Source organism: Callorhinchus milii, unplaced genomic scaffold (genome assembly GCF_018977255.1).
Source record: "Callorhinchus milii isolate IMCB2004 unplaced genomic scaffold, IMCB_Cmil_1.0 Scaffold18, whole genome shotgun sequence".
Lineage (NCBI taxonomy): Eukaryota > Metazoa > Chordata > Chondrichthyes > Chimaeriformes > Callorhinchidae > Callorhinchus > Callorhinchus milii.
This window is the reverse complement of record NW_024704759.1, coordinates 6355432-6377980: the sequence shown is the minus strand read 5'-3', so window position 1 is coordinate 6377980 and position 22549 is coordinate 6355432. Positions and strand designations below refer to the sequence as shown.

Here is a 22549-nt window from a genome sequence, read left to right as displayed (position 1 = left end):
GGTGCATTGCTGGGCTGGTCCCACATTCCCTGTGTCATGCATGAAGTGTGCATTGATGCTCAGGTCCTTGGGTTGCTGGGGCTCAGAACTACACTTCCCGGCGTGCGCCGCGCTCGGCAGGACAGGGCGAGGAGGCGAGTGGCAGGCGCGCCGCGAGGCACGCCGGGCATTGTAGTCCGACGGGTCACGAGCCGGGCCCCGGGCGCAGCGGTCCGACCCCGCCGGCCCCCTTTGAAAAAAACCGCAGGTCCCAGAAGGCGCCGCGCGGGCCACGCACGCGCAGAGAGGCCCGTACGCCCTCCACACGGCCGCCATCTTTCGGCTGGAGGCGGACGCTGGAGTGGCTGCTGCCGGTCGCGCTGCGGTAACGGTGAGTGTCGGGGCTGACAACAACCGCCGCCCCGCCGAGACCGGTCCCTTAACACCCCAGGGGTCGGCCTCTGACCGTTTCGTGGGACTCAAAAAAAAAAAAAAAATCCTCGAAGGGGGTCTTCATGAGGCGAAGAGCTGCACCGCGGCCCCTCTCTCTCTCTCTCTGACTCGCTCCCAGACTCCCGAGTGACAGGTGCAGAGGGAGCCACTGGGCCTCTACTGTCGCTCACCTGCCAAAGCCCAGGCGCCTTGCCATCCGGCCAGGCCACACAGCGAGGGGGTGGGGGGGGGGAGATGTGGGGAGTGAACCCTCCTGCCATTTGCAAATTTTATGCTCTACCCCCCCCCCCCCCCACTGGCCGTAGCCAGAAATCCTTGGCTCCCCGGGCAGGAGTTGCAGATCATTTTCAGTTGCATAAAATACGCGTCCACTTCTGTTGATTAATAATAATAATAATAATAATCCTTATTATTACACTGTGCATTTCGATCAATGAGCTTCTGGTTGCATGATATGCAAAGGCGGAGGGGTGGACGACTTAATCTCCTTCAACGCACCGATCCGCGGGCGCACGCCATCACATACGGCTGTCATCTTATCATGAGATAGATTCTTTCGAAGAATGCATCGGATGGATCTCTGTTAGGAATTAGTGCCTCGGGATGCAGTGTATACTTCGGGACACGACATGCGAGTGCCAGGATGGTGGAAGGCGAAATAGATGGACCTCGGTCTTCTTTCGCCGAGTAAATTATTGTTTTTTTTAAGATATGAATCTATATGACTCCTATGGGTAATGTTTCTGGAAGGGAAATGCAGACATATTGTTTATGTGTGGCCCATGCAATCCAGTTATCTGTCCCTCAGCAGCCAAAATGTTGCACCGCCCGGTCTTAGATTGCGATCGGGAAAGGATGTGGAGAATGTGTGTGGAGCAATAGATGGTTAAGGGTGGATATCAGATGTACATGGGGTTCTGTGGTAGTTTGTCGTGAGTTCCTGCAAGGAACAACCTCCAAAGCGGGGTTCATGCAGGTATGTTATATGCCCACTATTGCGGGCGGACCTTCTGCCACTCTGCCCCCAACCTCTGGAACTCCATTCAGTAGTCCCTCCGCCTTGCCCCTCCCTTGCCTCCTTCAAGACCCATCTCAAGCCCCTCCTCTTCGACTGTGCCTTCGATCACCCTGACCGAAATTGCATGTTCTGGTCAGTGAGTGTGTACTTTACAGAGTAGTAATTTGAAATTCCAGAGAGAAAATGTACCTCGTGGAAGTCAGATAGAGTCAGAAAGTACCTGTGGGTACATTTCAATGGTAAAAGGGTAGTTTAAGTGCTAAATGTCATGTGAATCACAATAGCAGGTCCCAGCCTTGAACTCCTGTATGGTTGGCTGTTCTTGGTATCGTGAATAGGTTTATTTCTAAGAGAATGTGAAAATTCATTGTGCAATGAAGGTTTACAACGTCCTGGTGTGGATTGAGTGCTGCTAATGGGATCATGTGACTGCTCGAAGAGAATTACAATCCTTTGTTGGCATTTCTGAGGATTAACACCGACTCATGACTCTTGGAAGGTTGTTTTTTTGTAATAGATTAGCCTGAGTTAATTTTCAGACACAGCATTAAAATTCTCAAGTGAAAGTACAAGAAATTAATTTTCCAGGGCTTGCAAATATGCTGTTAGATTGGATATATTTATCCAGCACTGGCAATGTGCCCCATGATAAACTTGCTACTTAAGTTTAGATTTTTCCTGAAGCTGACAAGTGCATTATGAAATATGCTGTATGTTTGTTTCCATCCTCCCCTATACAAGTATTGTATATATTTCTGCAATAATAAGGGGACTTGAGTACCTCTAACTCAGCTGCCTTCGCAAGCTTTTCCTTATTTAAAGCAATAGCTTTTGCAGATATGCTTGCCCATTTTAAGCATAAAGTGGAAATGTTTTGCAAGAAGAATGGAAAAATAATAATCCTTGCATCTTCTCACGTCATTGCAACATCTCAAGTTGCTTCACCGGATTTTGTGAAGAATGTAGTGACTTTATAAGGTAGTAGCCAATTTGCGTAAGTAATATTCCACAAACAGTCATGAAGTGTTGCTCTCGACACTAGAAGAAACTCCCTTATAACTCTGATGAGTACCTTAGGATATTTATACACCTGAACTGGCAGCGAGTCCTTGGTTTCAAATCATACCTGAAGGACAGTAAGTCCGACAATGCAGTGTTCCCACAGAGTTGCACTGGATTATCAGCCTCGACTCAGCTCAAAGTTCAGATGCGGTTGTTGAACCTACATGTTTTGACTCAGAGGTCAGAGTGCTTCTAATTGATTCTCAACAATTGATTCTCTGAGGAATATAGGGGAATGGGGAGGAACACTAAACCCCAATTTTGAACTTTACTTTAATTGGTTACATACCTGAAGAAGGATGGGAAGCCCTGCAGAATTAAAATATTTCTGGAACTTTTCAAGATGCAATTTTATAAAAACAAGTGCATAATGCAACCATGCAGAGCAGAAGTGCTCAGATTTGAGGCTATCTGTGCTTAGTTAGTTGATCTCAGTAGATTAATGGTAGGGAAACTACAATTGACCTCTGCACTCCAATTTGGGCAGGTGGAGTGATGCCGACATTAGTGTAGACACATTTGAGAAATATATCAGTCAGAGATTGGTACCTGTCGACCAATATGAATTAGTTTCGGTGGGGAGGGGTGAGAAAAATACAAAGAATTTAACTCCATGATGGGTGCTTAAAATAATTATCCAGTGTAATTAAATAATAGAGGTATTTGCCAGCAGTTGTGCTATAATAAGCCCCAACGCCCCTGGGCAATGGAAGAGAGAATCAAGCAAGGTTACATTCCAGAGCTACACCCAGGAACCTGTGTGGAACGTCGGTGTCAGATAATGGTAGGATTGATTGTAATGCACAGTTGAATATTTCTAGAGCAGGGGTTTCCATTCATATTCAGATGAAGTTACCTTAGCTCAGGCTTGAATCTAATAGGAGACGCTGACTCAATTCTGGGTTTTATGAAAGCCATCATTTAGTTGTTAATGATATTAACAAATAAATAATGGGAGTTCCGGAGCTCAGTGGTTAGAGCGCTCACCTTGCAAGCAAGAGACCTGTGTTCGATCCCCGGCAGGTTTCTTTACTCCACACGCCTAATAATAATCCCTCAAGAAAAAAAAGTTAAATTGGTCACGTCAACTCTACGACTGTTTGTGCACGACTGCTGTGCGCAATTGGCTGCCGCGTTTTGCCCACAATTATACAGTCAATTCACTTTACAGTATATTCACATCTAGAAAATGTGAAAAGCGCTATATCAAATGCAAGGATTATTATTTATTATTATATTGTTTCCCCCGCAAAATGCCTTTCTTGGTTTAAAACTAGGGAACATCCCCACATTTAGCCATGGAAGTCTTATTGAATACACTTCTGATAAACTAGTCCCAAATTAATCATTGCAAAACATTTTTTGAAAGCAAAGTTATGTGGTTAAGTTAGAACATTTGTACTTCCATCTAAATCAAGATGTCACCAAATATTGGCAGAAGTTAACTTGTTGATGATTCCGAGAATATGTTTGCAACTTTTGAATCATGCTTAATCTTAAAGATAAAATGTATTCCTGATGTTTCAGCAAGTAGATGAGCTGATCTGAGGGAAGATCCCAAGTATGAATCCTTTACTGAGTTGGCTGATCTATGCCACGTCAGCACTCCGGCTGACTTGTGTATATACCCCAGGGAGCTTAGGCAAAAATCAACCAGGTTTCCTGGTTGGTATCCAAAGACCTTTGTTGGATGTGTGCATATGTAGACAATGGGTGAAATTAGGATAGAGCTAAGAAGCGATTTCTCCCCCGCCCTGCCTCCACTGCCCTTCTAAGAACATAAGAATTAGGAGCAGGAGTAGACCATTCGGCCCCTTGAGCCTGCCCCGCCATTCGATAAGATCATGGCTGATCTTCTGACCTAACTCTAATTACCTGCCTATTCCCCATATCCCCTAATCCCTCTATTTTTTAAAATCTATCTGTCTCAGCCTTGAAGGTGTTCAAGGACTGAGCATCTACAGCCTTCTGGGGAAGTGAATTCCATAAATTCAATACACTTTGAGTGAAGAAATGTTTCCTCAACTCTGTTCTAAAAGGCTGACTCTTAATTTTAAGACTGTGACCACTGGTTATAGATTCTCCTACCAGGAGAAACAGTCCCTCAGTGTCTACTTCATCAGCCCTTTAAGAACCTTATAAGTTTCAATAAGATCTCCCCTAATTCTTCTGTACTCTAGAGAATACAGCCCCAGTTTATTCAGCCTATCCTCATAGGTCAGTCCCCTCATCCCGGGAACTAACCGAGTGAATCTACGCTGCACCCCTTCTAGGGCAAGTATGTCCTTTTTTAAATAAGGAGACCAAAACTGCACACAGTACTCTCGGTGCGGTCTCACCAAGGCCCTATAGAGTTGCATCAAGACTTCCCTACTCTTGTACTCTAAACCTTTTGCAATGAACACTAACATGCCGTTCGCCTTCCTAGTTGCTGCTGAACCTGCAAACTAACTTTTTGAGACTGGTGTACAAGGACACCCAAATCCCTCTGAACACTAACACTATCTAATCTCTCCCGCTCTAGAAAATGATCTGTTTTTCTATTTTTGCTACCTAGGTGAATAACTGCACACTTCCCCACATTAAATTCCATCTGCCACCTACTCGCCCACTCCCCTAGCCTATCTATATCCCGTTGCAATCTTTTTGCATCATATTTCAGTGATGTGTTTATTCACTGTTAGGGCGCATCTATGCCATAGCCACCCCACCCCAGAAAAAGCATAAAGGACTTCAGTACCTTCAGAACAGAATGGGAGAAAAGAGACTTGCAACTTCCCTTTTTTTTAAATATATAATTATATATTTTTATTTTAAAGCAGATCCCGTATTTGAATATTTCTAACTAGTTATGGGTTAAATGCATATTCTAAATGTCACAGTCCTGATTGATGTTTAGTAGTTTACTCACTCCAGGGGCTTAGTTGTGCAACGATAATAAAAGTGAAAATTCAATTCAAAACATCTTGTTAAGATTTCATGCGCCTGTAGCATTTTTACTCACGAAAGTCACCATGGTACAGCAGCCACCTCTGCTCCCTTAAAACACAGGTGCGTGTTGCTGAACGCTCCTGGCTTAAATCGAACGTAACGGTCTATCGGCAGATCTGACTGGACTTTTTAAATCTTACTGCTCCGTCCTCGCCGCCACTAAATCGTCGTTCTACCCCAAGACAATCTTGGGGCCCAAGGACAAACCCAGGCTCCTCTTTTCTATCACAAATCGACTCCTCCGTCCATCCCCTCACGCCTCGCCCATCCTCACCTCCAATGCCAACTGCGAGCGATGCTAGAGTTCCTCAAATCCAAAGTTGAGGGAATCCGCTCAGCTGTCTCTGCCCTTCCATCTACTAACCCCTCCCTCCGCACCTTCGAACCTGTCTCCCACTCTTCTCACCACCACTATAACCCGCATGAAACTGACCACTTGCTCTCTCAACCCTATTCCTACCCCTCTCCTTACTTCCCACCTCCAGCTCCTTGTCCTCTACTCACAGACATCATAAACTCTCCCTGTCCACTGTTCCCATCCATTTAAAAACAGCTGTAATCACTCCTATCCTTTTAAAAAAAACTCTCCCTGGACCCATTCTTGCTCTCAAACTACTGCCCTATCTCCAACCTCCCTTTCTTCAAGGTCCTGGAACGAGTCATCGATTCCCAGCTTCGCTCCTTCCTCTCCCGCCACTCACTTCATGCACCTCTCCAGTTGGGTTTCCGTGCCACCCACAGCACAGAAACAGCCCTGGTCAAAGTGACAAATGACATTGTATCCATCAGCGACCAGGGCTTCCTCTGCCTCCTCGTCGTCCACTCTGCCCCCATCCTCTGGTACTCCATCCCGCAGTCGCTCCGCCTCTCCCCCTCCCTTGCCTCCTTCAAGACCCATCTCAAGACCCTCCTCTTCGACCTGCTTTCGATCACCCTGCTTCCCCCATCCTCCCAGTCCCGACCCCCAGCTTGGGTCCAAAATACTGACTGTCCAAAGTCTTGGGACGTCTTCATGACGTGAAAGGTGCCATACAATTGCAATCTTGCTGTTGTTCAGTGTTGCTGTGCGACAACAATTTGAAAGTCATTTTGTATGAATTACAAGCGTTTTGCAGTTGTGTAAATCAGATTTAGCTGCAGATTCCTTCCTGGGGCTAGAATGGAACTCACTGCTGGGAGTTGCGTAGAATCTCAAGCATTTTACTTATTCCAAAGTGAATTGGGCGTGTGGGGCCATGCATACTGTTTGTTCTTGCTCTCAATTGGTAAACTACATGTATGTGCCTGGGGAGTGCACAATTCACTCCCATCTTGTATAGTCGGGTCAGGTGAAGAAGGCCCCTTCAGTCCACTTCATCTCTTCATTGCAGAACACGCTTGCTTACCTAGCAATAAGTAGGAACCCGGTTGTTAGTCGACTATTTGTGGGACACTGCTGTGCGCAATCGCCCACAAAATACAGCCAATCAACTTCACAGTATATTCTGTGAAGCGCTTTGAGACGTCTCAAAATGTCCAGTGACCTGTCCTCAACCACCCTTTATAAACTAAGTTGTTCCAGTTATTAATTACTCTGCGGAAATAAATAATTTCTGTTGTCTGAACTGAAATTGACTGTTGTAAGCTGAATCTGTGCCTGGAGTAGTCAGTGCGTCCGAAAGTATCGTTTGGGTTTACTTTCTCAATTCCACTACAAATCTTATACATCCGTGAGCCATCTCCTTTCAACACTGAAGAGCCGCTGAAATTGCTTTCTTAGCCTTGTATTCCAAGCTGACTCACGAAGAATGGCCAAATGAGTGATGTGCTGGATTCTAGTCAGCGCCTGAGGGGCGTCACCCAACAAGAGTCAATGTTTTCAGGAAAGAACACACTGATGATCCTAATGACATTGTCAAATAATTCCACTTAAATTACTTCCTACCAAAACCCCCAGAATGAATTGAACTGAGCACCAGTTTTACAGTACCCTCAATTTACAGGGAAAATAGCTGGTGATTATTTCTCGCAAATATAAATGGCTGGTTTAATATTACTACACATCAGTTTAGAGGAAATTCCGATGAACAGTTTATGTCAGGAAGGAAGTTTCAGGGTTATTCCCCATGTGGACTTCCTGAATTAATTCAAAATTCACTGTTGTGCACAAGATATCCTGTGGTGAAATTAGCTCCTTGGGACGTCCTCCCAACGTAAAAGGCGCTATACAATTGTAATTTGTTGTTGTTGCTGTTGTTGTTGTCAAAGTGGCAGGCTTATAATGTGGCTCCCGTAATGATCGAGACCCCCTCCCCCAATTAAGATTATTTTTCTGTAGGACCTGCTATTGTGTAGCTCCCTAAGACCAAAACTCCTGCAGCTCTGTGCAGTTTTACTGTACCAGTCATCTGTGTAAGATGAATTGTTTAAATCCTATGTGTATAACTGAGCAGAAAATAGCATTGTCTCAGTCATTCATGGCGTTGTGACATACTGTATTGATGTCGAGATTTTCTTCAGTAGAAGCGAGGCTGGATCCCGCTGAGCAACAATCACCATAAGCTACAGCGCATGTTTCAACAGTCTTATGGGAGCATGCTGAGTACTGCTTTACTTCCATGGAAACTAGTAAGTGCGCAAAAGTGTACATTACCAAAAATTTGTACTGTGGAATATCGGTGATTGTCTGTCCTTTGCTGTATGACCAGCGCCTTGGGATGTCCTCCTGACATGAAAGGCACTATACAAATGTAATTTGTTGTTGCAATTTGTTGTTGTTGTATAAACAACATTTCCTATGGCTGCTGTGCCAGGTTTTGCCCACAAAATATACAGTCAATTCATTTTGCAGTATATTCTGTGAAGCTCTTTGAGAATTCTAGTAGTTCAATGTATTCTCCACTTTGTCGTACAGCGCTTTCATATTGGTGTCTTCAGTACTTCAGTACGAGAAAGACTCTCAAACGCAATTTTATTTTAAAACTTTAAGAAAGCTTACACATTTCAAGAACTTACAGTCAATCTTTGTTTTTGACTGTCCATACATATTTGCACGCCCATGCGTGCACACGTCTTTTGCATTTTGATATAGTGGCTAACATCAAAACATCTCTGAAAGAGCTGCGCAGGTAATTGCTGTGAAGTGTTGTGACGGTGTATTTGTAGCCAAATGTAGTAACCAATTTGCATGTCGCAGTGCCGCGCAAACAGCCATGAAGTAAGTAACTAATTTATGTGGGTGGGTGTCTCATTGGCCAGGACACCATTCTGCCTGAGATCAGCAAACTCAGCTCGAATGTGGGTTCAAAAAGTGGGAACTGAGACGTAAGTCAGTTGCTCACTTTTAATTGTACTTCTTTAATATTTGCAGTTTTCTGGTTCCGCGAAATAAGATCAGATTAAGAATGACGGTATTCTTTGGATTTTAAGACTCTCTTTGTCAGCCACATCAGAGAAAACAAGTGGTTTACAGTATGTTAGTTTCAGGGGCCAGTTGATATTTGGGAAGAAAGAGTATGACGTATCTTTAACCTTTGTCTGATCCAGGCACAATTCTTGTTTAACGGTACTGCAATTTGCGCACATTACTGGAAGTAGATAATCGAGTACAGTCCTCGTGATGCTGGAAAATCGTGCGTATTTGAATCATGCTGCATTGGCTCAAATATGTTGCGTTTCAGTGCACGTTGAGGATACTGAGTTTCTTTGCTGCAACTCTGATTCTATGTTAAAATACAGAAAATGTCTACAAACAATATCAACTGTCAATCCTGGTTGAGATCAATTTCTTCTTCAAAGTGCAGTCTAGTCTAGCATAAGAATTTGTAGAAATTTTAACCCAGTGTCATTTATTTTATCAGTACACTTTCCTAAACAACACACATTTACAGCGCGCCATTTATGCAAAACACATATCTCAATCATTTAACAGTGGGAAAAGGAAGAATACGGCGCATGGCAGATGCCCAGAAGTGATCTTAGGCAAAATGCCAAAGCATAGTATTTTATAAAGAGAAACTATAGTTTATACTGCATAATATGACATTGACTGACAGAGGGTACTTGAGCATTTCATTTTATCAACTATGCAGATATCTTTTGAGAAGTAGAGGTTATGGGTTCATTGTAAGTACTCCCACTCGGTTATAATTTCACAGGTTTCAGTTAACCTATAGTGCCATTGGTACTATATTGAGCCTCGAAATGAGTGTTAATCGGCCGGCAGGGCGGATGTGGGGATAGGAAGAATAATCCACAGTGAAAGCCGGTGTTGTTCCCGCCCGGCACCCACACACGCGTGCACCTTTCAGTGCACCTTGGAAGGGAGAGATGCGCATTCCATTCCGATACACAGGAATTTGCCAGTGTAGGTGGGATGCATGGAACTCTTTCACATCAGGAGGACATCCCTCGTCCCTGGACAGTCAAAAGATTTGCATCTGAGCTGGGGGTTCGGATAAGGAGATGACCCGATTAGGCACTATATCAATTGCAAGGATTATTATTATGTTTGGGAATGGTTCCCAAGGCATTTCTAGCTGTTTTTCATAAGTGAGCTTAAAGCAATCTCAGCAAGGTATTCAGCCATGGAGAGCCATTACGCCTGAACTTTCTCAAGTTCTACATGGCCTCATCACTTTCCAACAGAGGTTCCCCCCACTTCCCATGACTACTCTGAGCTGAGATCTATTAACACAGAACAGACCAGCACTCCAATCTGTGACCTTCTGATCTGTACAACTTAATACTTTAACCCAATAGGACATCAGTGGAATGTTAATACAGTTTTCTTTAATGTTTGTGATTATTATTTTTCAAACTCCTGACACATTGTGTGTCTCTTTCTGAGTGTTGTGTGTGCACAAACAAATAGTGCAAAGCCCACGGAGCCAGCTCAGAAACCCTGCCAGACAGTTGACCCAGGAGCGAAGGGAGGTTGTTCAAAGCAGCGGGAAGCTCGCCAGACAGCGCTGTCAATGAGCAAACTATGTGGTTTTAGCTGGTTAGACTCCAGCAGTTACCCCAACGCATACTCTGAGCTCCCCCAAGCCTTGACTCTCGCCAACCTGCGCCTAATACTCTCCGGAATCAGGTAAGCAGGATGCATCCCTCCAGGGAGAGAGAGTGCGCGCGTTCCATTCCAACAATCTGTCTCTGGAATTTCCATGTATAGGTGATACGTAGGGAATTCTCAGTTGGGTTTGGAGACTCTTAAGCAATGGTGATAGGTTTCAGCATGTGTCAGACGCCCGGCTGTTTCACAGTGATGGGTTTCTGCATGTCAGACACCCGGCTGATCATGGTCTCGGGTTCCGTGTTTGTGTGTGTGTGTCAGACATCTGACTGATCACGGTGATGGGTTTCTGCGTGTGTCACACACCCGGCAGACCGAAAAAAATACTCCTTTCATGTTCAATCTCAGAACCTGTAATATTTCGTCATATTGATTTTTTTTGTGTTTGGGCTCCACCATTGTTAAACACTCTGTGTGAACAGCGCTATATAAATGCAAGTTGTTGTTGTTTTGGTTTTTACTGCTTCCTGTACAGGAGGGAACACTGACTAATATTGTATTGTAAATAGAATTCATCTCCCATGGCATGTTTATTTGCTTAAGTGAATAAGGGAGTGCTGCTCATGATGGTAACAAATGAGGCTGACTGGAAGTAATGATGTCTTCACTAATCATGCTCTCCAAACCTGCAATACAGAAAAGGCAGGTCTGACTAGCCATTTAATGAGGGCCCATTTTGTACTGAGTTGAGGTTCTACCCTTTGTTTCCAAGTGATCTATGCTGATAACCCATTTGTCTGTCTTGCAGCAAGATGCCAGCTCCTGTCCGATTGCGAGAGCTGATTCGCACAATCCGTGCGGCCAGAACGCAAGCAGAAGAACGGGATGTCATTCAGAAAGAGTGTGCGCTCATCAGGTCATCCTTCCGTGAGGAAGATAACACATACCGCTGCCGAAATGTAGCAAAGCTCATCTATATGCACATGCTTGGCTACCCAGCACACTTTGGACAGGTACACTTGGGGGTCTCCTTCCTGAAGACTGATTTATTCCCACCCCCAACAAAGTCAAGAGTGCTTAGCTTAGAGGTTAGAGCACTCGCTGAGTAAGCAAGAAGACCTGGGTTTGATTCCCAGGCAGGGCGAAACGTTGGGCCCATTTCCTTACTCCACACACCTCTGTTTACCCTGCAGAACGTACTAACCCGTTTATTAGTCGATTGGCGAATCATTTTTCCGGGTGCAATAATCCCTTCAAAAAAATAAATAATTTAGCCACTTAATCATATACTGTGACAGGTGCTAGAATGTTTTGGAGAAAAATATTGCTCGTAATTAAACATTCTGCAAGGTTATCTAATTAGATTTTAATGCTTGTACGTCTGACTCTATTTTTAATGTTTTTTTGCACAGCTTGAATGTTTAAAGTTAATAGCGTCTCAGAGGTTCACAGATAAGCGGATCGGTTACCTTGGAGCTATGCTGCTGCTGGACGAGAGACAAGATGTCCATCTACTGATGACAAACTGCCTTAAGAAGTAGGTATTTCTGTTTTTTAACCTGAATTAGCCCCATTAAAAAGTAGTGGGAAAAATGCCAAGATGCGGCACATTTTTTGGCAAAAATAAACGTGTAGATTACAAGGAACATTTTTATCAATTAAAATTTTATCAGGAAGAAAGACATTGGATTATTATAAAGCCTATAGAATCTGACTGTCTCAAAGGGCTTCTCAGTAATTACTGTCAAGTGTAGTGATTCTTTTTGTAAACAAGTACGGCAGGAATTTTGCACACAGCAAAGTTCCACAACCAGCCTGGAGGTGAATGAGTATTTTTATTGTGGGGGATTATTGTCCAGCAAGCTCGGGTTGTGATGTGATGGCGTGCCTGCCCTCCAATATTTTGTGTTGCTGGTTTACCCTTGCGAATGCAATCACAGAGTGGTTTCACTCTCAGTTGCACCATTGAGAAAGTTAGGAGGTGAAGGCACTTTATACTGAAGCCAACTGTTTTGTTCCTTCTTAGTGACTTGAGCCACAGCACGCAGTTTGTCCAAGGGCTGGCTCTGTGCACTCTCGGTTGCATGGGTTCATCAGACATGTGCAGAGATCTGGCAGGAGAGGTGGAGAAACTGCTCAAAAACTCTAACTCTTACATCCGTAAAAAGGTGAGATGCAACATGACCTTTCATAACATTCAGAGCTAACACCTAACATTGATGTTCTGCCAAAATAACTTTTTTTTTCTGGCATAATTCAGTGTGATGTGGAGCAAACTACAACAGTAGCTGCCTGTTTGACATCGCTATCTGCTGATTAAATCCACACCATTGTGAAAACTGCTGCATTTTATTTAAGAGGTCATAAGATTTGCATGAAATTTATGTAAATACTAAATACTATTACGTAATGCTAAATATTCAGCATTTTTTGTTGAAAAAAATACTTAGAATTCAAATGAAAAATAAAACCAGGAATCAGAAAGCACTTTGAAAAACATCTGAAAGAGAGAGGGAGAGAGCTCTAGTCAAAAGTCGAACACAAAGCTTTAACATATCTTTCTCATTCAGATGATATTCTTTTCTTGTGAACCTTCCAGCAGTTTCTGACTTTGTTGCAGTTGTTTGTTTATTTTACTGGAAAGAAATGAAAATACAGGAATGAAAACTTGTTGCCTTTTCCTAGAAATTTAAAAGGTTTGTGTGTTTCGGTCAATGGTCTTTATATGAATGACTCATTATTGATGTTGCCTTATTAACAGGCAGCACTGGCTGCTGTGCATGTCATCAGGAAAGTACCAGAGCTGCTGGAGATGTTTCTGCCTGCCACAAAAAATCTCCTGAATGATAAGAATCATGGTAGGTGACCCTGTTCCCTAGTCTGCCATGACATATTGTAAATTTACAGTAAGCTCACATTTGCACTTTTTTTTCTCCGGCTGTACAGAAGATTTACTCCTTTGTGAATAAAACTCAAGAAACCAGGTGCAATTCAAACAAAACTTTCCAAACAGGCTTTGGAAATCCTTGAGCCAAAAAAAGCATAACTCCCAAAACTTTGACAGATCAAGGGAAATGACTGTCTTTCTTGGGACTGCCCTTTTTTAACATAGGTTTCTACTCTTGCGCTAACTATTTTTAAATTGCAAAATTAAAACTAATCAGATGACCACTTTATTACTGAATATTAACCATATAATATTAAAAACATAAGAACATAAGAAGTTGCTAGACCAAAGAAAACCAAGGTCCATCTAGTTTGCTTTCACCATCCTGGCAGTCGCTTGACATGTGTCCCAAACTATATACTCTAGTATATATTGAAATATACGAAATATACGAAAGTGATTTTGCTCATTTTAATCTCACATTCTTCTATTTTCCATTGTTTCTCTATTCCTGCTGCTTTCTTAACTTTAAATTAGCTTTTTTTCTGCCTAAGGTCCTTACTCTTACCGAGATCTGCACATTCATAGATTCATAGAATGTTACGGCACAGAAGGAGGCCATTCTGTGCCGGTTCTTTGACAGAGCAAGTCACTTTCACTAACCCCAATCACTAGCTTTCTCCCCATAACCCTGCAAACCCGTCTTCCCCAGATACCTATCCAGTTCTCTCTTAAAAGCTGTTATCGAATCGGACTTCACTACCCTTTCAGGCAGATCATTCCAAATTCGAACAACTCGTAGGGATTTCTTACTGAACTTCCATGCACATCCCAGCAGCCCTCATCGGTGACCTGCAGAGCAAGTGCCTGGACAATTAAATGTGTCTACATTGCACGAAGGGTTAAAATCTCCTGAACTTTTGGACTGGATTCAAACTAATCTATTAGAACGGATCAGATGATGTTAGAATAATAGATACCTGAGAAATAATTACACATTAGCAGGAATGTAACAAAGGGTCAACTTTGCATGGACTTCTGGCATCTTATTGTGGTCCGAAATGGAGTGAATCATAATCTCAAAAGGTAGGAAATGAGGGGCAAATGACCCACGCTAACTGCTCCAGTCTACTTCAGGAGCAAGTTCCTGTGGATTAGGAGTCACAAATAATGACCTGCAGCCCTGTTTTGGCCCTATTGTTAGATTTCCTGTTTTTATTTTATGCAAACACCTTATTCAAAGCAATTTTGAGTATTCTCTTCCCTCAGTGTTCGGATTAACAAACCTAAACACATCACTGGAGAGTTATTGAGAAATTCAATGTCCTAGTCTCTTCCTGCTGCAACATTCCTACCTGCAACCGTCAGAGTATACTCAATGAAGTATACTATACTGAGAGAGTACTGTACAAAAGATTATAACTATATACATAATTTGTGGCATGCAGAGTTCCACACCAAACATGAGGTGAATGATAATTTGTCTGGAGCATTGTTGGCCACGATAGCTCATAGATCTTTAACATTTACCTGAAAGGAATCTTACCTGACAGTAAAGAAAGCACTTGCATTTTATAGCCCTTCGGCAATATTAAAATTTCTCAAAGCATTTCACAGTTAGTTACTGTTTATACTGTACTGTTTAAACTGGCCTATAATTGCATTATAGTTGAAACTGCACAAATTTGACTTGTTAAAAAGTACGATTGGATTTAGATTATTGATGCAATTTGTAATTTTGTGGAATAATTAGAATCTTATAAATGTATTTGTACAAGCTTGCTTAGAATTATGAAGGGAAAATGAGGTGAATTATTGCCAATAATTTTTAGGAATGTTAACCTTGTGAACGACGGTGAAACCAAGATGCCAATCTTCATAGTGAGAGTAACAGCTGGAGGGGGAGATGGAGGAAGTGGAGATTAAACAGCACAGCCGTATATCAATAAGTGTTTCTCCTTAATCAATGCAATCAGTAGACCTGTGAATATTGATAAGTGAGAAATTCCCACTATCTACCAAATAGTTGCCATCCTTTCCTTCCCCACTCCAGTTGTCCCTGCAGTTCCCACCTTCCTTCCCGAAGATGCTGACTCATGCTAGGGTGGAATATCATGGCTGCCAACTCTCCTCTGGTACCTCAGCCAAGTGGCCCTGCTACATGTGTCACCCTGAACGGTGAATTGTCAGCAGTTTATTTGCCCAAGGGGCATCGCAGCAAAGCCCAGTCCTGTCCCCACAAGAACTTCACCTACGTTTGTTTCAGCTGGTGGGACACGGGGGGGCATGCTGGGTCACTGGCTAGTGAGCAGGAACCTTTGTTGATTTATTTTTCTCCTTGGCCTAATGGGTGATGAGTGATGCAGACCAACGCAATGAGCTAATCTCCAGTCTGTTTTTACCTTGACTTCTAGTCACCTTCAAAGCCCAATTCTGTCTCTTCACTGTGTAAGGAATTGTTACTGCCTAAGGAAACTTGCCTGTTAGTCAGTTTCCAGGCCTCTGCCAATGCTCCTGTGGAATAGTGTGCTCAAGAATGAGCAAAAGCCATTTGTGCTGCCTCTAGGATGAGCCCCATTATTATATAGCTAAGACGGATATTCAGGACGAGCGTCATGAGTTTGTGTGGCACATCGTATTGAGGCCCAGACCTTCTGTGCGGCAACACCAGCCCAGGGAAATCTTACAGGGGTTTTGATGGAACATGCCTTTGCTTTTTTTAAAAAAAGTACTGTCTGTGGTTTAAGGGTGCTTTTGTAATCCTTTCCCGTTATAATTCCTTCAGTTCACCAATGCCATAAATGTCAACGGTTAGAAATGACTAATAAGGTGAATTAAGAAGTGTGGGGTCATCAGCATTGTATTCACTGCCTTGTCACTCGTTTGGTACATTCATCAGTTAAAACACTCTTCTCTTTCTTTGTCTTTAAGGTGTTCTCCATGCTGCTGTTGTCCTTGTCATAGAAATGTGTAAACATAGCCCTGACACACACGCTTATTTTCGCAAGGTACATCCTGTTTACCATTGCTATCAGAAACTTGGTTTTCAGTGTAGTCCGTTATGTCTTAACATTTAATTATGAGAACGTTTAATTTCCTCGATAGGAGGAATTTTGTTCAGATTTCTGGAGCTGAATATCAAAATAGAGTTTGTATGATATGTCTTAATGCATTTTATTAACTGAATAAAAGGTTTAAAGCTTATTTTGATGCATATTTGTCTGGATAATACAGTCTTGTGCATCGTGAGGGCACTGTTTTAAAATGGGGTTTATTTTGAGTTTTAGCATATTAAGGAATGAAGCTCATTTGACTTAAAATCAATATATTTTGGGCTCCTGTTAACCCTAGAGATATCTGATTTAATAGGATTGCATTGGTGCATGGGGTACCCACTCCTGAGGTTCAGCTGAGGCCTGCACAGGGGGATCTTTGTTGTGTGGATGAAACCCTCACTCTGCCCGACCAGTGGTTGCAGCTGAAAAAAGTTCCCACCACAGTCATCTACCACTTTGTCCACAAGCAGTGTACAAACTCGTGCAGAGGCCTGAAGTGTGGGGAATTTCCTATTCATTGAGATTGCAGTTTGAAGCTTCAATCTGAAAGTTTGTTTTCTTTCTCTGAAATATATCACAGTTTCTAACCCAATTTAATAGGTTTCTGTCACTGCTGCTCTCCTTCCACAACAGTGGCATGATCTGGTGACCACTCTGCTTATCCTCTGCCAATGGTATTAAATAACTTCTCGCAAAGAGTGTGAGGAGAGCCCAGTGCAACTCTTCCTCTGCTTCAGTACTGTACTGCGGCTACGTGCTTGACTGGTACTCAATACATCCCACAGGAGAAGAACTGAGATTGGGTATCTCACTGGGCTGCTGTGATCTCTTCAACTATATTGCGGAATGATCATATGAACAGTTTAGTGACAAACTTTCCTGCCCAGATCAGAATGCATGTCCTGCCTTCACACTTGACATGAATCATGTTATTTCCTGTGCAAAATTATCCAGGAACTCCCTGGGTACTGGAGAGATGGGATATGGGTTTGTCTTTCTTTTCCCCATAACATGCTGAGAATACGAATGGAGTTTGTCGTCTCAGCTATGCCATTGTTCCCAAGTGGTTAGAAGTAGTGGAATAGATTTACACCCTTCAACTTCCCAGTGGATCAGTTGTCAAAACTACTGCCCAGTGTGAAACTGAGTCGCACAGACCAGAAATCCTAGACTTGATCCCTGGTCTCTGCTAAGGGAACTGATCTCAAGGACAGTACAATTGGCCTCAGCACCTTGGGCCTAAGGAGAGCAAACAAAATCAAACACAAGCTCCGTGCTTCTGATTGCTATCTAGGAAGCAGGATCAGGCTGCACTGTGATGACAGTCATGATCGAGTCGTCCTGACTCTCATCGTCTGGCCTTGCATGTGATGACCTTCTACATGATTGACACACTGAAGGATGTCCGTGCATCTGATCTCCATGGAAACAAACTTCCAAATGGAGATTGCCCCCTTCAGGAGCCAGTAATAATCCTTGCATTTGATACAGCACTTTTCACGTCTTCTAGTGCTTCACAGAATATGCTGTACAGTGAATTGACTGTATATTTGTGGGCGAAACACGGCACAGCAGTGTCCCACAAACAGTCGTGGATTGAAAATGACCAATTAATAACCAATTTATTATTGTTGTTTTGTTTCGGAGGGATTATTATTAGGCGTGTGGAGTAAGGAAACTTGCCCAAGGTTTTGCCCTGCCGGGAATTGAACCCAGGTGTCTCGCTTGCAAGGCGAGTGCTCTAACCACTGAGCTACAGGAGTGTGTGGGGAGGCGTGGGAGGGTGGGACAAAGGGCTGAGCATAGCTCCGAATGTGCAAAATGATTAATTAGAAAGCTGTTTAACCAGGGTGTTGGGTTTCTGTCTTTACCTCAATGATGCCTTTGTTTTCTTCCTGCTTTCACTGATTGGGATATAGAATGAGAAGGTAAGACTCACAAATGAGCAAGCTTTCGGTCTTTATTCTCACCTCTTAACATTTGTTTTCTAGGTTATTTAGGGGAGCTTGCACCCACTGGTGTAAGCCTAGATCAGTGCCATAATGAATTAATTCAAGGCTGTAATTCTGTAATATCTGAGTGCATTTATGTACAGCGCAAGTGTTTTCCCAAGTCAAATTGAATGTTATTGAGTTGTCGTCCCTGTCACCTAGTAGATTAATTATCACTTTTAGATCACTAAATCGTGACCAGGTCACTCACGAGAACTAAATCAAGGAAAGAACTGCTCCGTGTGGGCTTCCTGACATTACATTGACAAGCTTGGAGTCCTTCCCACTTAGACATTGCCAGTTTGTTTAGACTGATTTAAAGACCTCGATCAGTACTACCTTTATTTTTCTCACACAGTGAACATTGTAAATTAAAGTGAAGGTCTGTAGCAAATCCAAAATATTAAGTCTATCCCTTTTCTTGTTAAGGGCATCTAACAAGAGAATTTCATTCCATGGTTTATCCTGTGCTATTGGCTCAATTACCTTGATATCGCCCAACAAATATGAAAAACATTTCAATCTTTCTTGAATAATCTGTACCCCTTGTTAGTTGTATTCACTTCCATCATCCTGATTTAAGCATGTCTCTGTGATTTCTACTACATTACCAGTTGCCACCTTTGGCTCTAGTTCCACCATTTTATTTTAAATGTTCTTAGCCCATATGTATGTGTATCGAATTTTGCTCTTCACCCCTTAACTTTCATGTATGATTACATGGTCTTGCTATATCTGGGGCTTTCAGAGATCTTGCTGCTCTTGATTTAGGTATGCTGGGGTCAGGGATCCTGTTAACACAGCAAGCCAAACCCTAATGTCTCAGGGGAAACTTGCCAGACAGTGTTCGCAGTGGCAAGCTGTGTGGTTTAACCTACTTAAACTCCAGCAGTACTCCTAACGCACCCTCTGGGGTCCCCAAGCCTTGGCTTTTGCCAATCTGCGCCTAATATTCTCCCTCCTGGGAGCAAGTATGCATTCCATTCTAGACAGACACATTTCCAAGTATAGGTAGCATATATATGTTTGGATACTCTTAAGCATGTGATGAGTTTTTGCATGAGTCAAGTACCTGGCTGACCAATAAAAAGGTATTTTCTCTCTCTCTCAGTCTATTTTGCTTTCAATCATTCTATCTTTTCTATCTTGATGACTTATTACAGGTCTGAGTGTTTTCTTCTACACTATTTCCCTGTTCAAATGAAGTGCAATTGTTGTTTTGAAAATTAGGCGTTATCATTCTAGTTCTATAAGTTTTATTATCATTCTTGATAATCCCCCTAGAATCTGATAACAACTAAGAGTGTTCGTTTTGTGGTGTTTTTGTTGCTTCCGAATGCCAACTCAGTCTGATATTTCAGTCACACCGGTACATTAGATCAGCATGCAGAACAATATTTTGTTTTGTAGCCATAAACCACTGAGCAGAAAGCCTCTGCAGCCTGATTATTAGAAGCAGCAATGCCTCTATCTGTTTCCTTACTATGTGTCAGGATAAAAAAAAACTGCAAAAATAGTCACTTCACGTATAAAGTAGATTCCTGAACTCCAGACAGTTAATTTGCTGGGGAAAAGTGGGCCCAAGACCAGATGGCTAGAAGGACGAGGCCGGCACAAACCAAGGGAGTCTGAAGCAGAGGTAGTTTTTGTAAAGGCTGTTTTATCGAGTGACCTCAGACCTGTATGCCAGCCTCTCACTCTCTCATTGACTGGGATTCAGCCAAACTCTGTAGCAAGAGTCTTCATTTGACTTTAATATAAAATTATGTATGGCCTGATCTAAAGCTTCTACTTGGCATGCAACTGTTGCTCAGTGCCACTTCCCAGCTGATTTCAGTATCTTAATAGGACGAGTTGCTTCCAATCTTCAGCAGCTGGCATCTTTGTTGTTGAAAAGAATATTGAGCTGAAACTATTTCCTCTTCTCCTCCCTCTCTAATGATGTATAAATTAACTGCTTGGCTGTAGGAGGTGCACTGGTTAACACAGTCACAGCATTAGTTACACAAGCTGTATTTCAGAAGTTGTTCCTAGTAAGATTTAGCCCTGGATTTGGCTTGGATCTGAATGATGAGAAGGTTTCTTGTCAATTTTTTTCACAAGATTCCGGGTACAAAACTGTCACACTATCAAATCTACACTGCAATATCAGATTTGACCACTGGAAGACTGTAGTTAATTTGCCCAAATTAATAAACAGCTAATAAACACTTGTGCAATTGTAACGAAACTTTGCAAGACGGCATTGCAGAATTTGTGGTACAACTATATTGCAGTTTTTCTTCAGCTGGCGTCTTCAGGGCTTATTTGGTTGGGCACAATACTGGTGATTTATTTCTGAAGCTTCACCACAATGAGAGCTTTTAAATGCTGATTGTATCTCTAAATGTAATGCTAGGTTGCTCATTCTAAGTACAGGCTGTAATTCTTGCTCATGGCGAAATCTGGTAGCTGCTTCATTTAGCTCCTGTTTTAACAAAATTACAAAGTGGGGTGGCGGGGCGGGGGGCTCTGATAGATGTGGATTAGACAGTGCTCACGGTACTCGATTTACTTCCATCGTTAAGCAGTTCAAGATATAATATATGTGCTCTTCTATCTTGTAGGTAGTTCCACAGCTGGTCAAATCGCTGAAGAATCTGATCATGTCTGGTTACTCGCCAGAACACGATGTGTCTGGAATCAGTGACCCTTTCCTTCAGGTAACTCTCCAAATTCCCACTGAAAATATCCACCAGATTTGATCAAATTGAATTTGAGTGATCATAATAATAATAATGATCCTTGCATTTGATATCGTGCCTTATCAGATTGTTTAGATGCCTCAAAACGCTTCACAGAGTATACTGTTAAGTGAATTGACTGTATATTTTGTGGGTGAAATTATTATTATTATTAATAATAATGAGTGGACGGACTCCTGTTAAAGGGACAAACCCAAAATGTTAATCTTAATGTTTTGTCAGTTGCTGTGGAGTACCAGCATTTCATTTTTATTTCCTCAATATTGCACTCCTCTCTCTATAAACCTGTTTTATACCCAAAGCTCTGCTCCCAAACAAGTTTATAGGAGGGGTTGACCGCTCTAAGCAAGGGAAACCTAACTTACTCACACGCGTAGTAAGTTAGGTTTCTGTTACTGTGCATTGCAACAGTACACCATCCAATTTTGCACAAGTAGGTTAAGTATTGCACGGCTAGCAACTTTTTGCATGCAAACACAGCATAAGAAGTAACAAGGCAACCGATGCTCAGATGTAGGCTATTTTTTAGTGCTAGAAGCTGGTTGCTTTCTAGATAGAGCTGCAGCTTAAGGCAAGAAGTTCGCTTTTTTGAATCTTGGTCTGTCTGTAAGCTGTTGCTCTATCTACTACACCATCAGGGCTGTCCCGTTTCTTGCAGTTTACACACAATTTGTGCTTTCTTCCTGACAGGTTCAGATATTACGATTGTTAAGAATTTTGGGGAAAAGTGACGATGAATCCAGTGAACAAATGAATGATATTCTAGCTCAGGTGAGCTCTGACAGGAATTGGGGTTTAGCACAGTAAAGAGTGTTCTGGTGAAGGGCACACCAATACTTTCCGGGTTCTAAAGGAAAAAAACAGTAACATCATAATACCTGTTGTCAGCACACCAACCTTGACGCCTTACAGTCTAGCCAGCACCATCACACGTATCTTTATGACTTATATTTTTGGGGTACAGCTTTGCTTCTTCTAAACCATTTCTCGGTATCATTGCCACAGTCTGTCTGTCTCCAATCAGGGAATTTTAGCGTAATTAGTTTCATTGACTCCTGTACGTATTGTGAAAACCTAAATGTCAGCTTGAAACACCATTACAACCTGAGGAGATATGTGGCTTGCTTAATCTGCTCTCCACAGGAATGCATCACAGTTACTTGAATTTGGCAAAATAAATAACTGTTCTGCCACTACTAGTTGTCTTCCTGTTTCCTAACTTTTTTAAAAATGTTTCTGGAACCTTTAAAATTTCCACTGACTAACTGGTATCATGATGCAGAATTACATGCGTTTGGAGAAAAGTTATTCCCAGAGTGTGTTTCACTACGTGAGATCATGAATCATTCACTTCCCTGAATTCACATCTGCATAC

At 42.4% G+C, this 22549-nt stretch overlaps 1 protein-coding gene across 2 annotated transcripts in view; it reads left to right on the top strand.

Moving 5' to 3' along the window:
- Positions 1-317: 317 nt before the first annotated feature.
- Positions 318-22549, top strand: part of LOC103191386 (AP-1 complex subunit gamma-1) — a 44366-nt gene continuing 22134 nt past the window's right edge. Inside the window, exons 1-9 of one of the 2 annotated variants that reach the window (XM_007912381.2) lie at positions 318-370; positions 11305-11509; positions 11909-12033; positions 12523-12664; positions 13258-13354; positions 16315-16391; positions 18359-18367; positions 21037-21132; positions 21865-21945. In XM_007912381.2, coding sequence (XP_007910572.2) covers positions 11309-11509; positions 11909-12033; positions 12523-12664; positions 13258-13354; positions 16315-16391; positions 18359-18367; positions 21037-21132; positions 21865-21945 — 828 coding nt within the window. In that variant the 5' untranslated portion in view covers positions 318-370; positions 11305-11308. The remainder of the gene's footprint in view (positions 371-11304; positions 11510-11908; positions 12034-12522; positions 12665-13257; positions 13355-16314; positions 16392-18358; positions 18368-21036; positions 21133-21864; positions 21946-22549) is intronic. The other variant, XM_007912388.2, reaches the window with a different exon arrangement.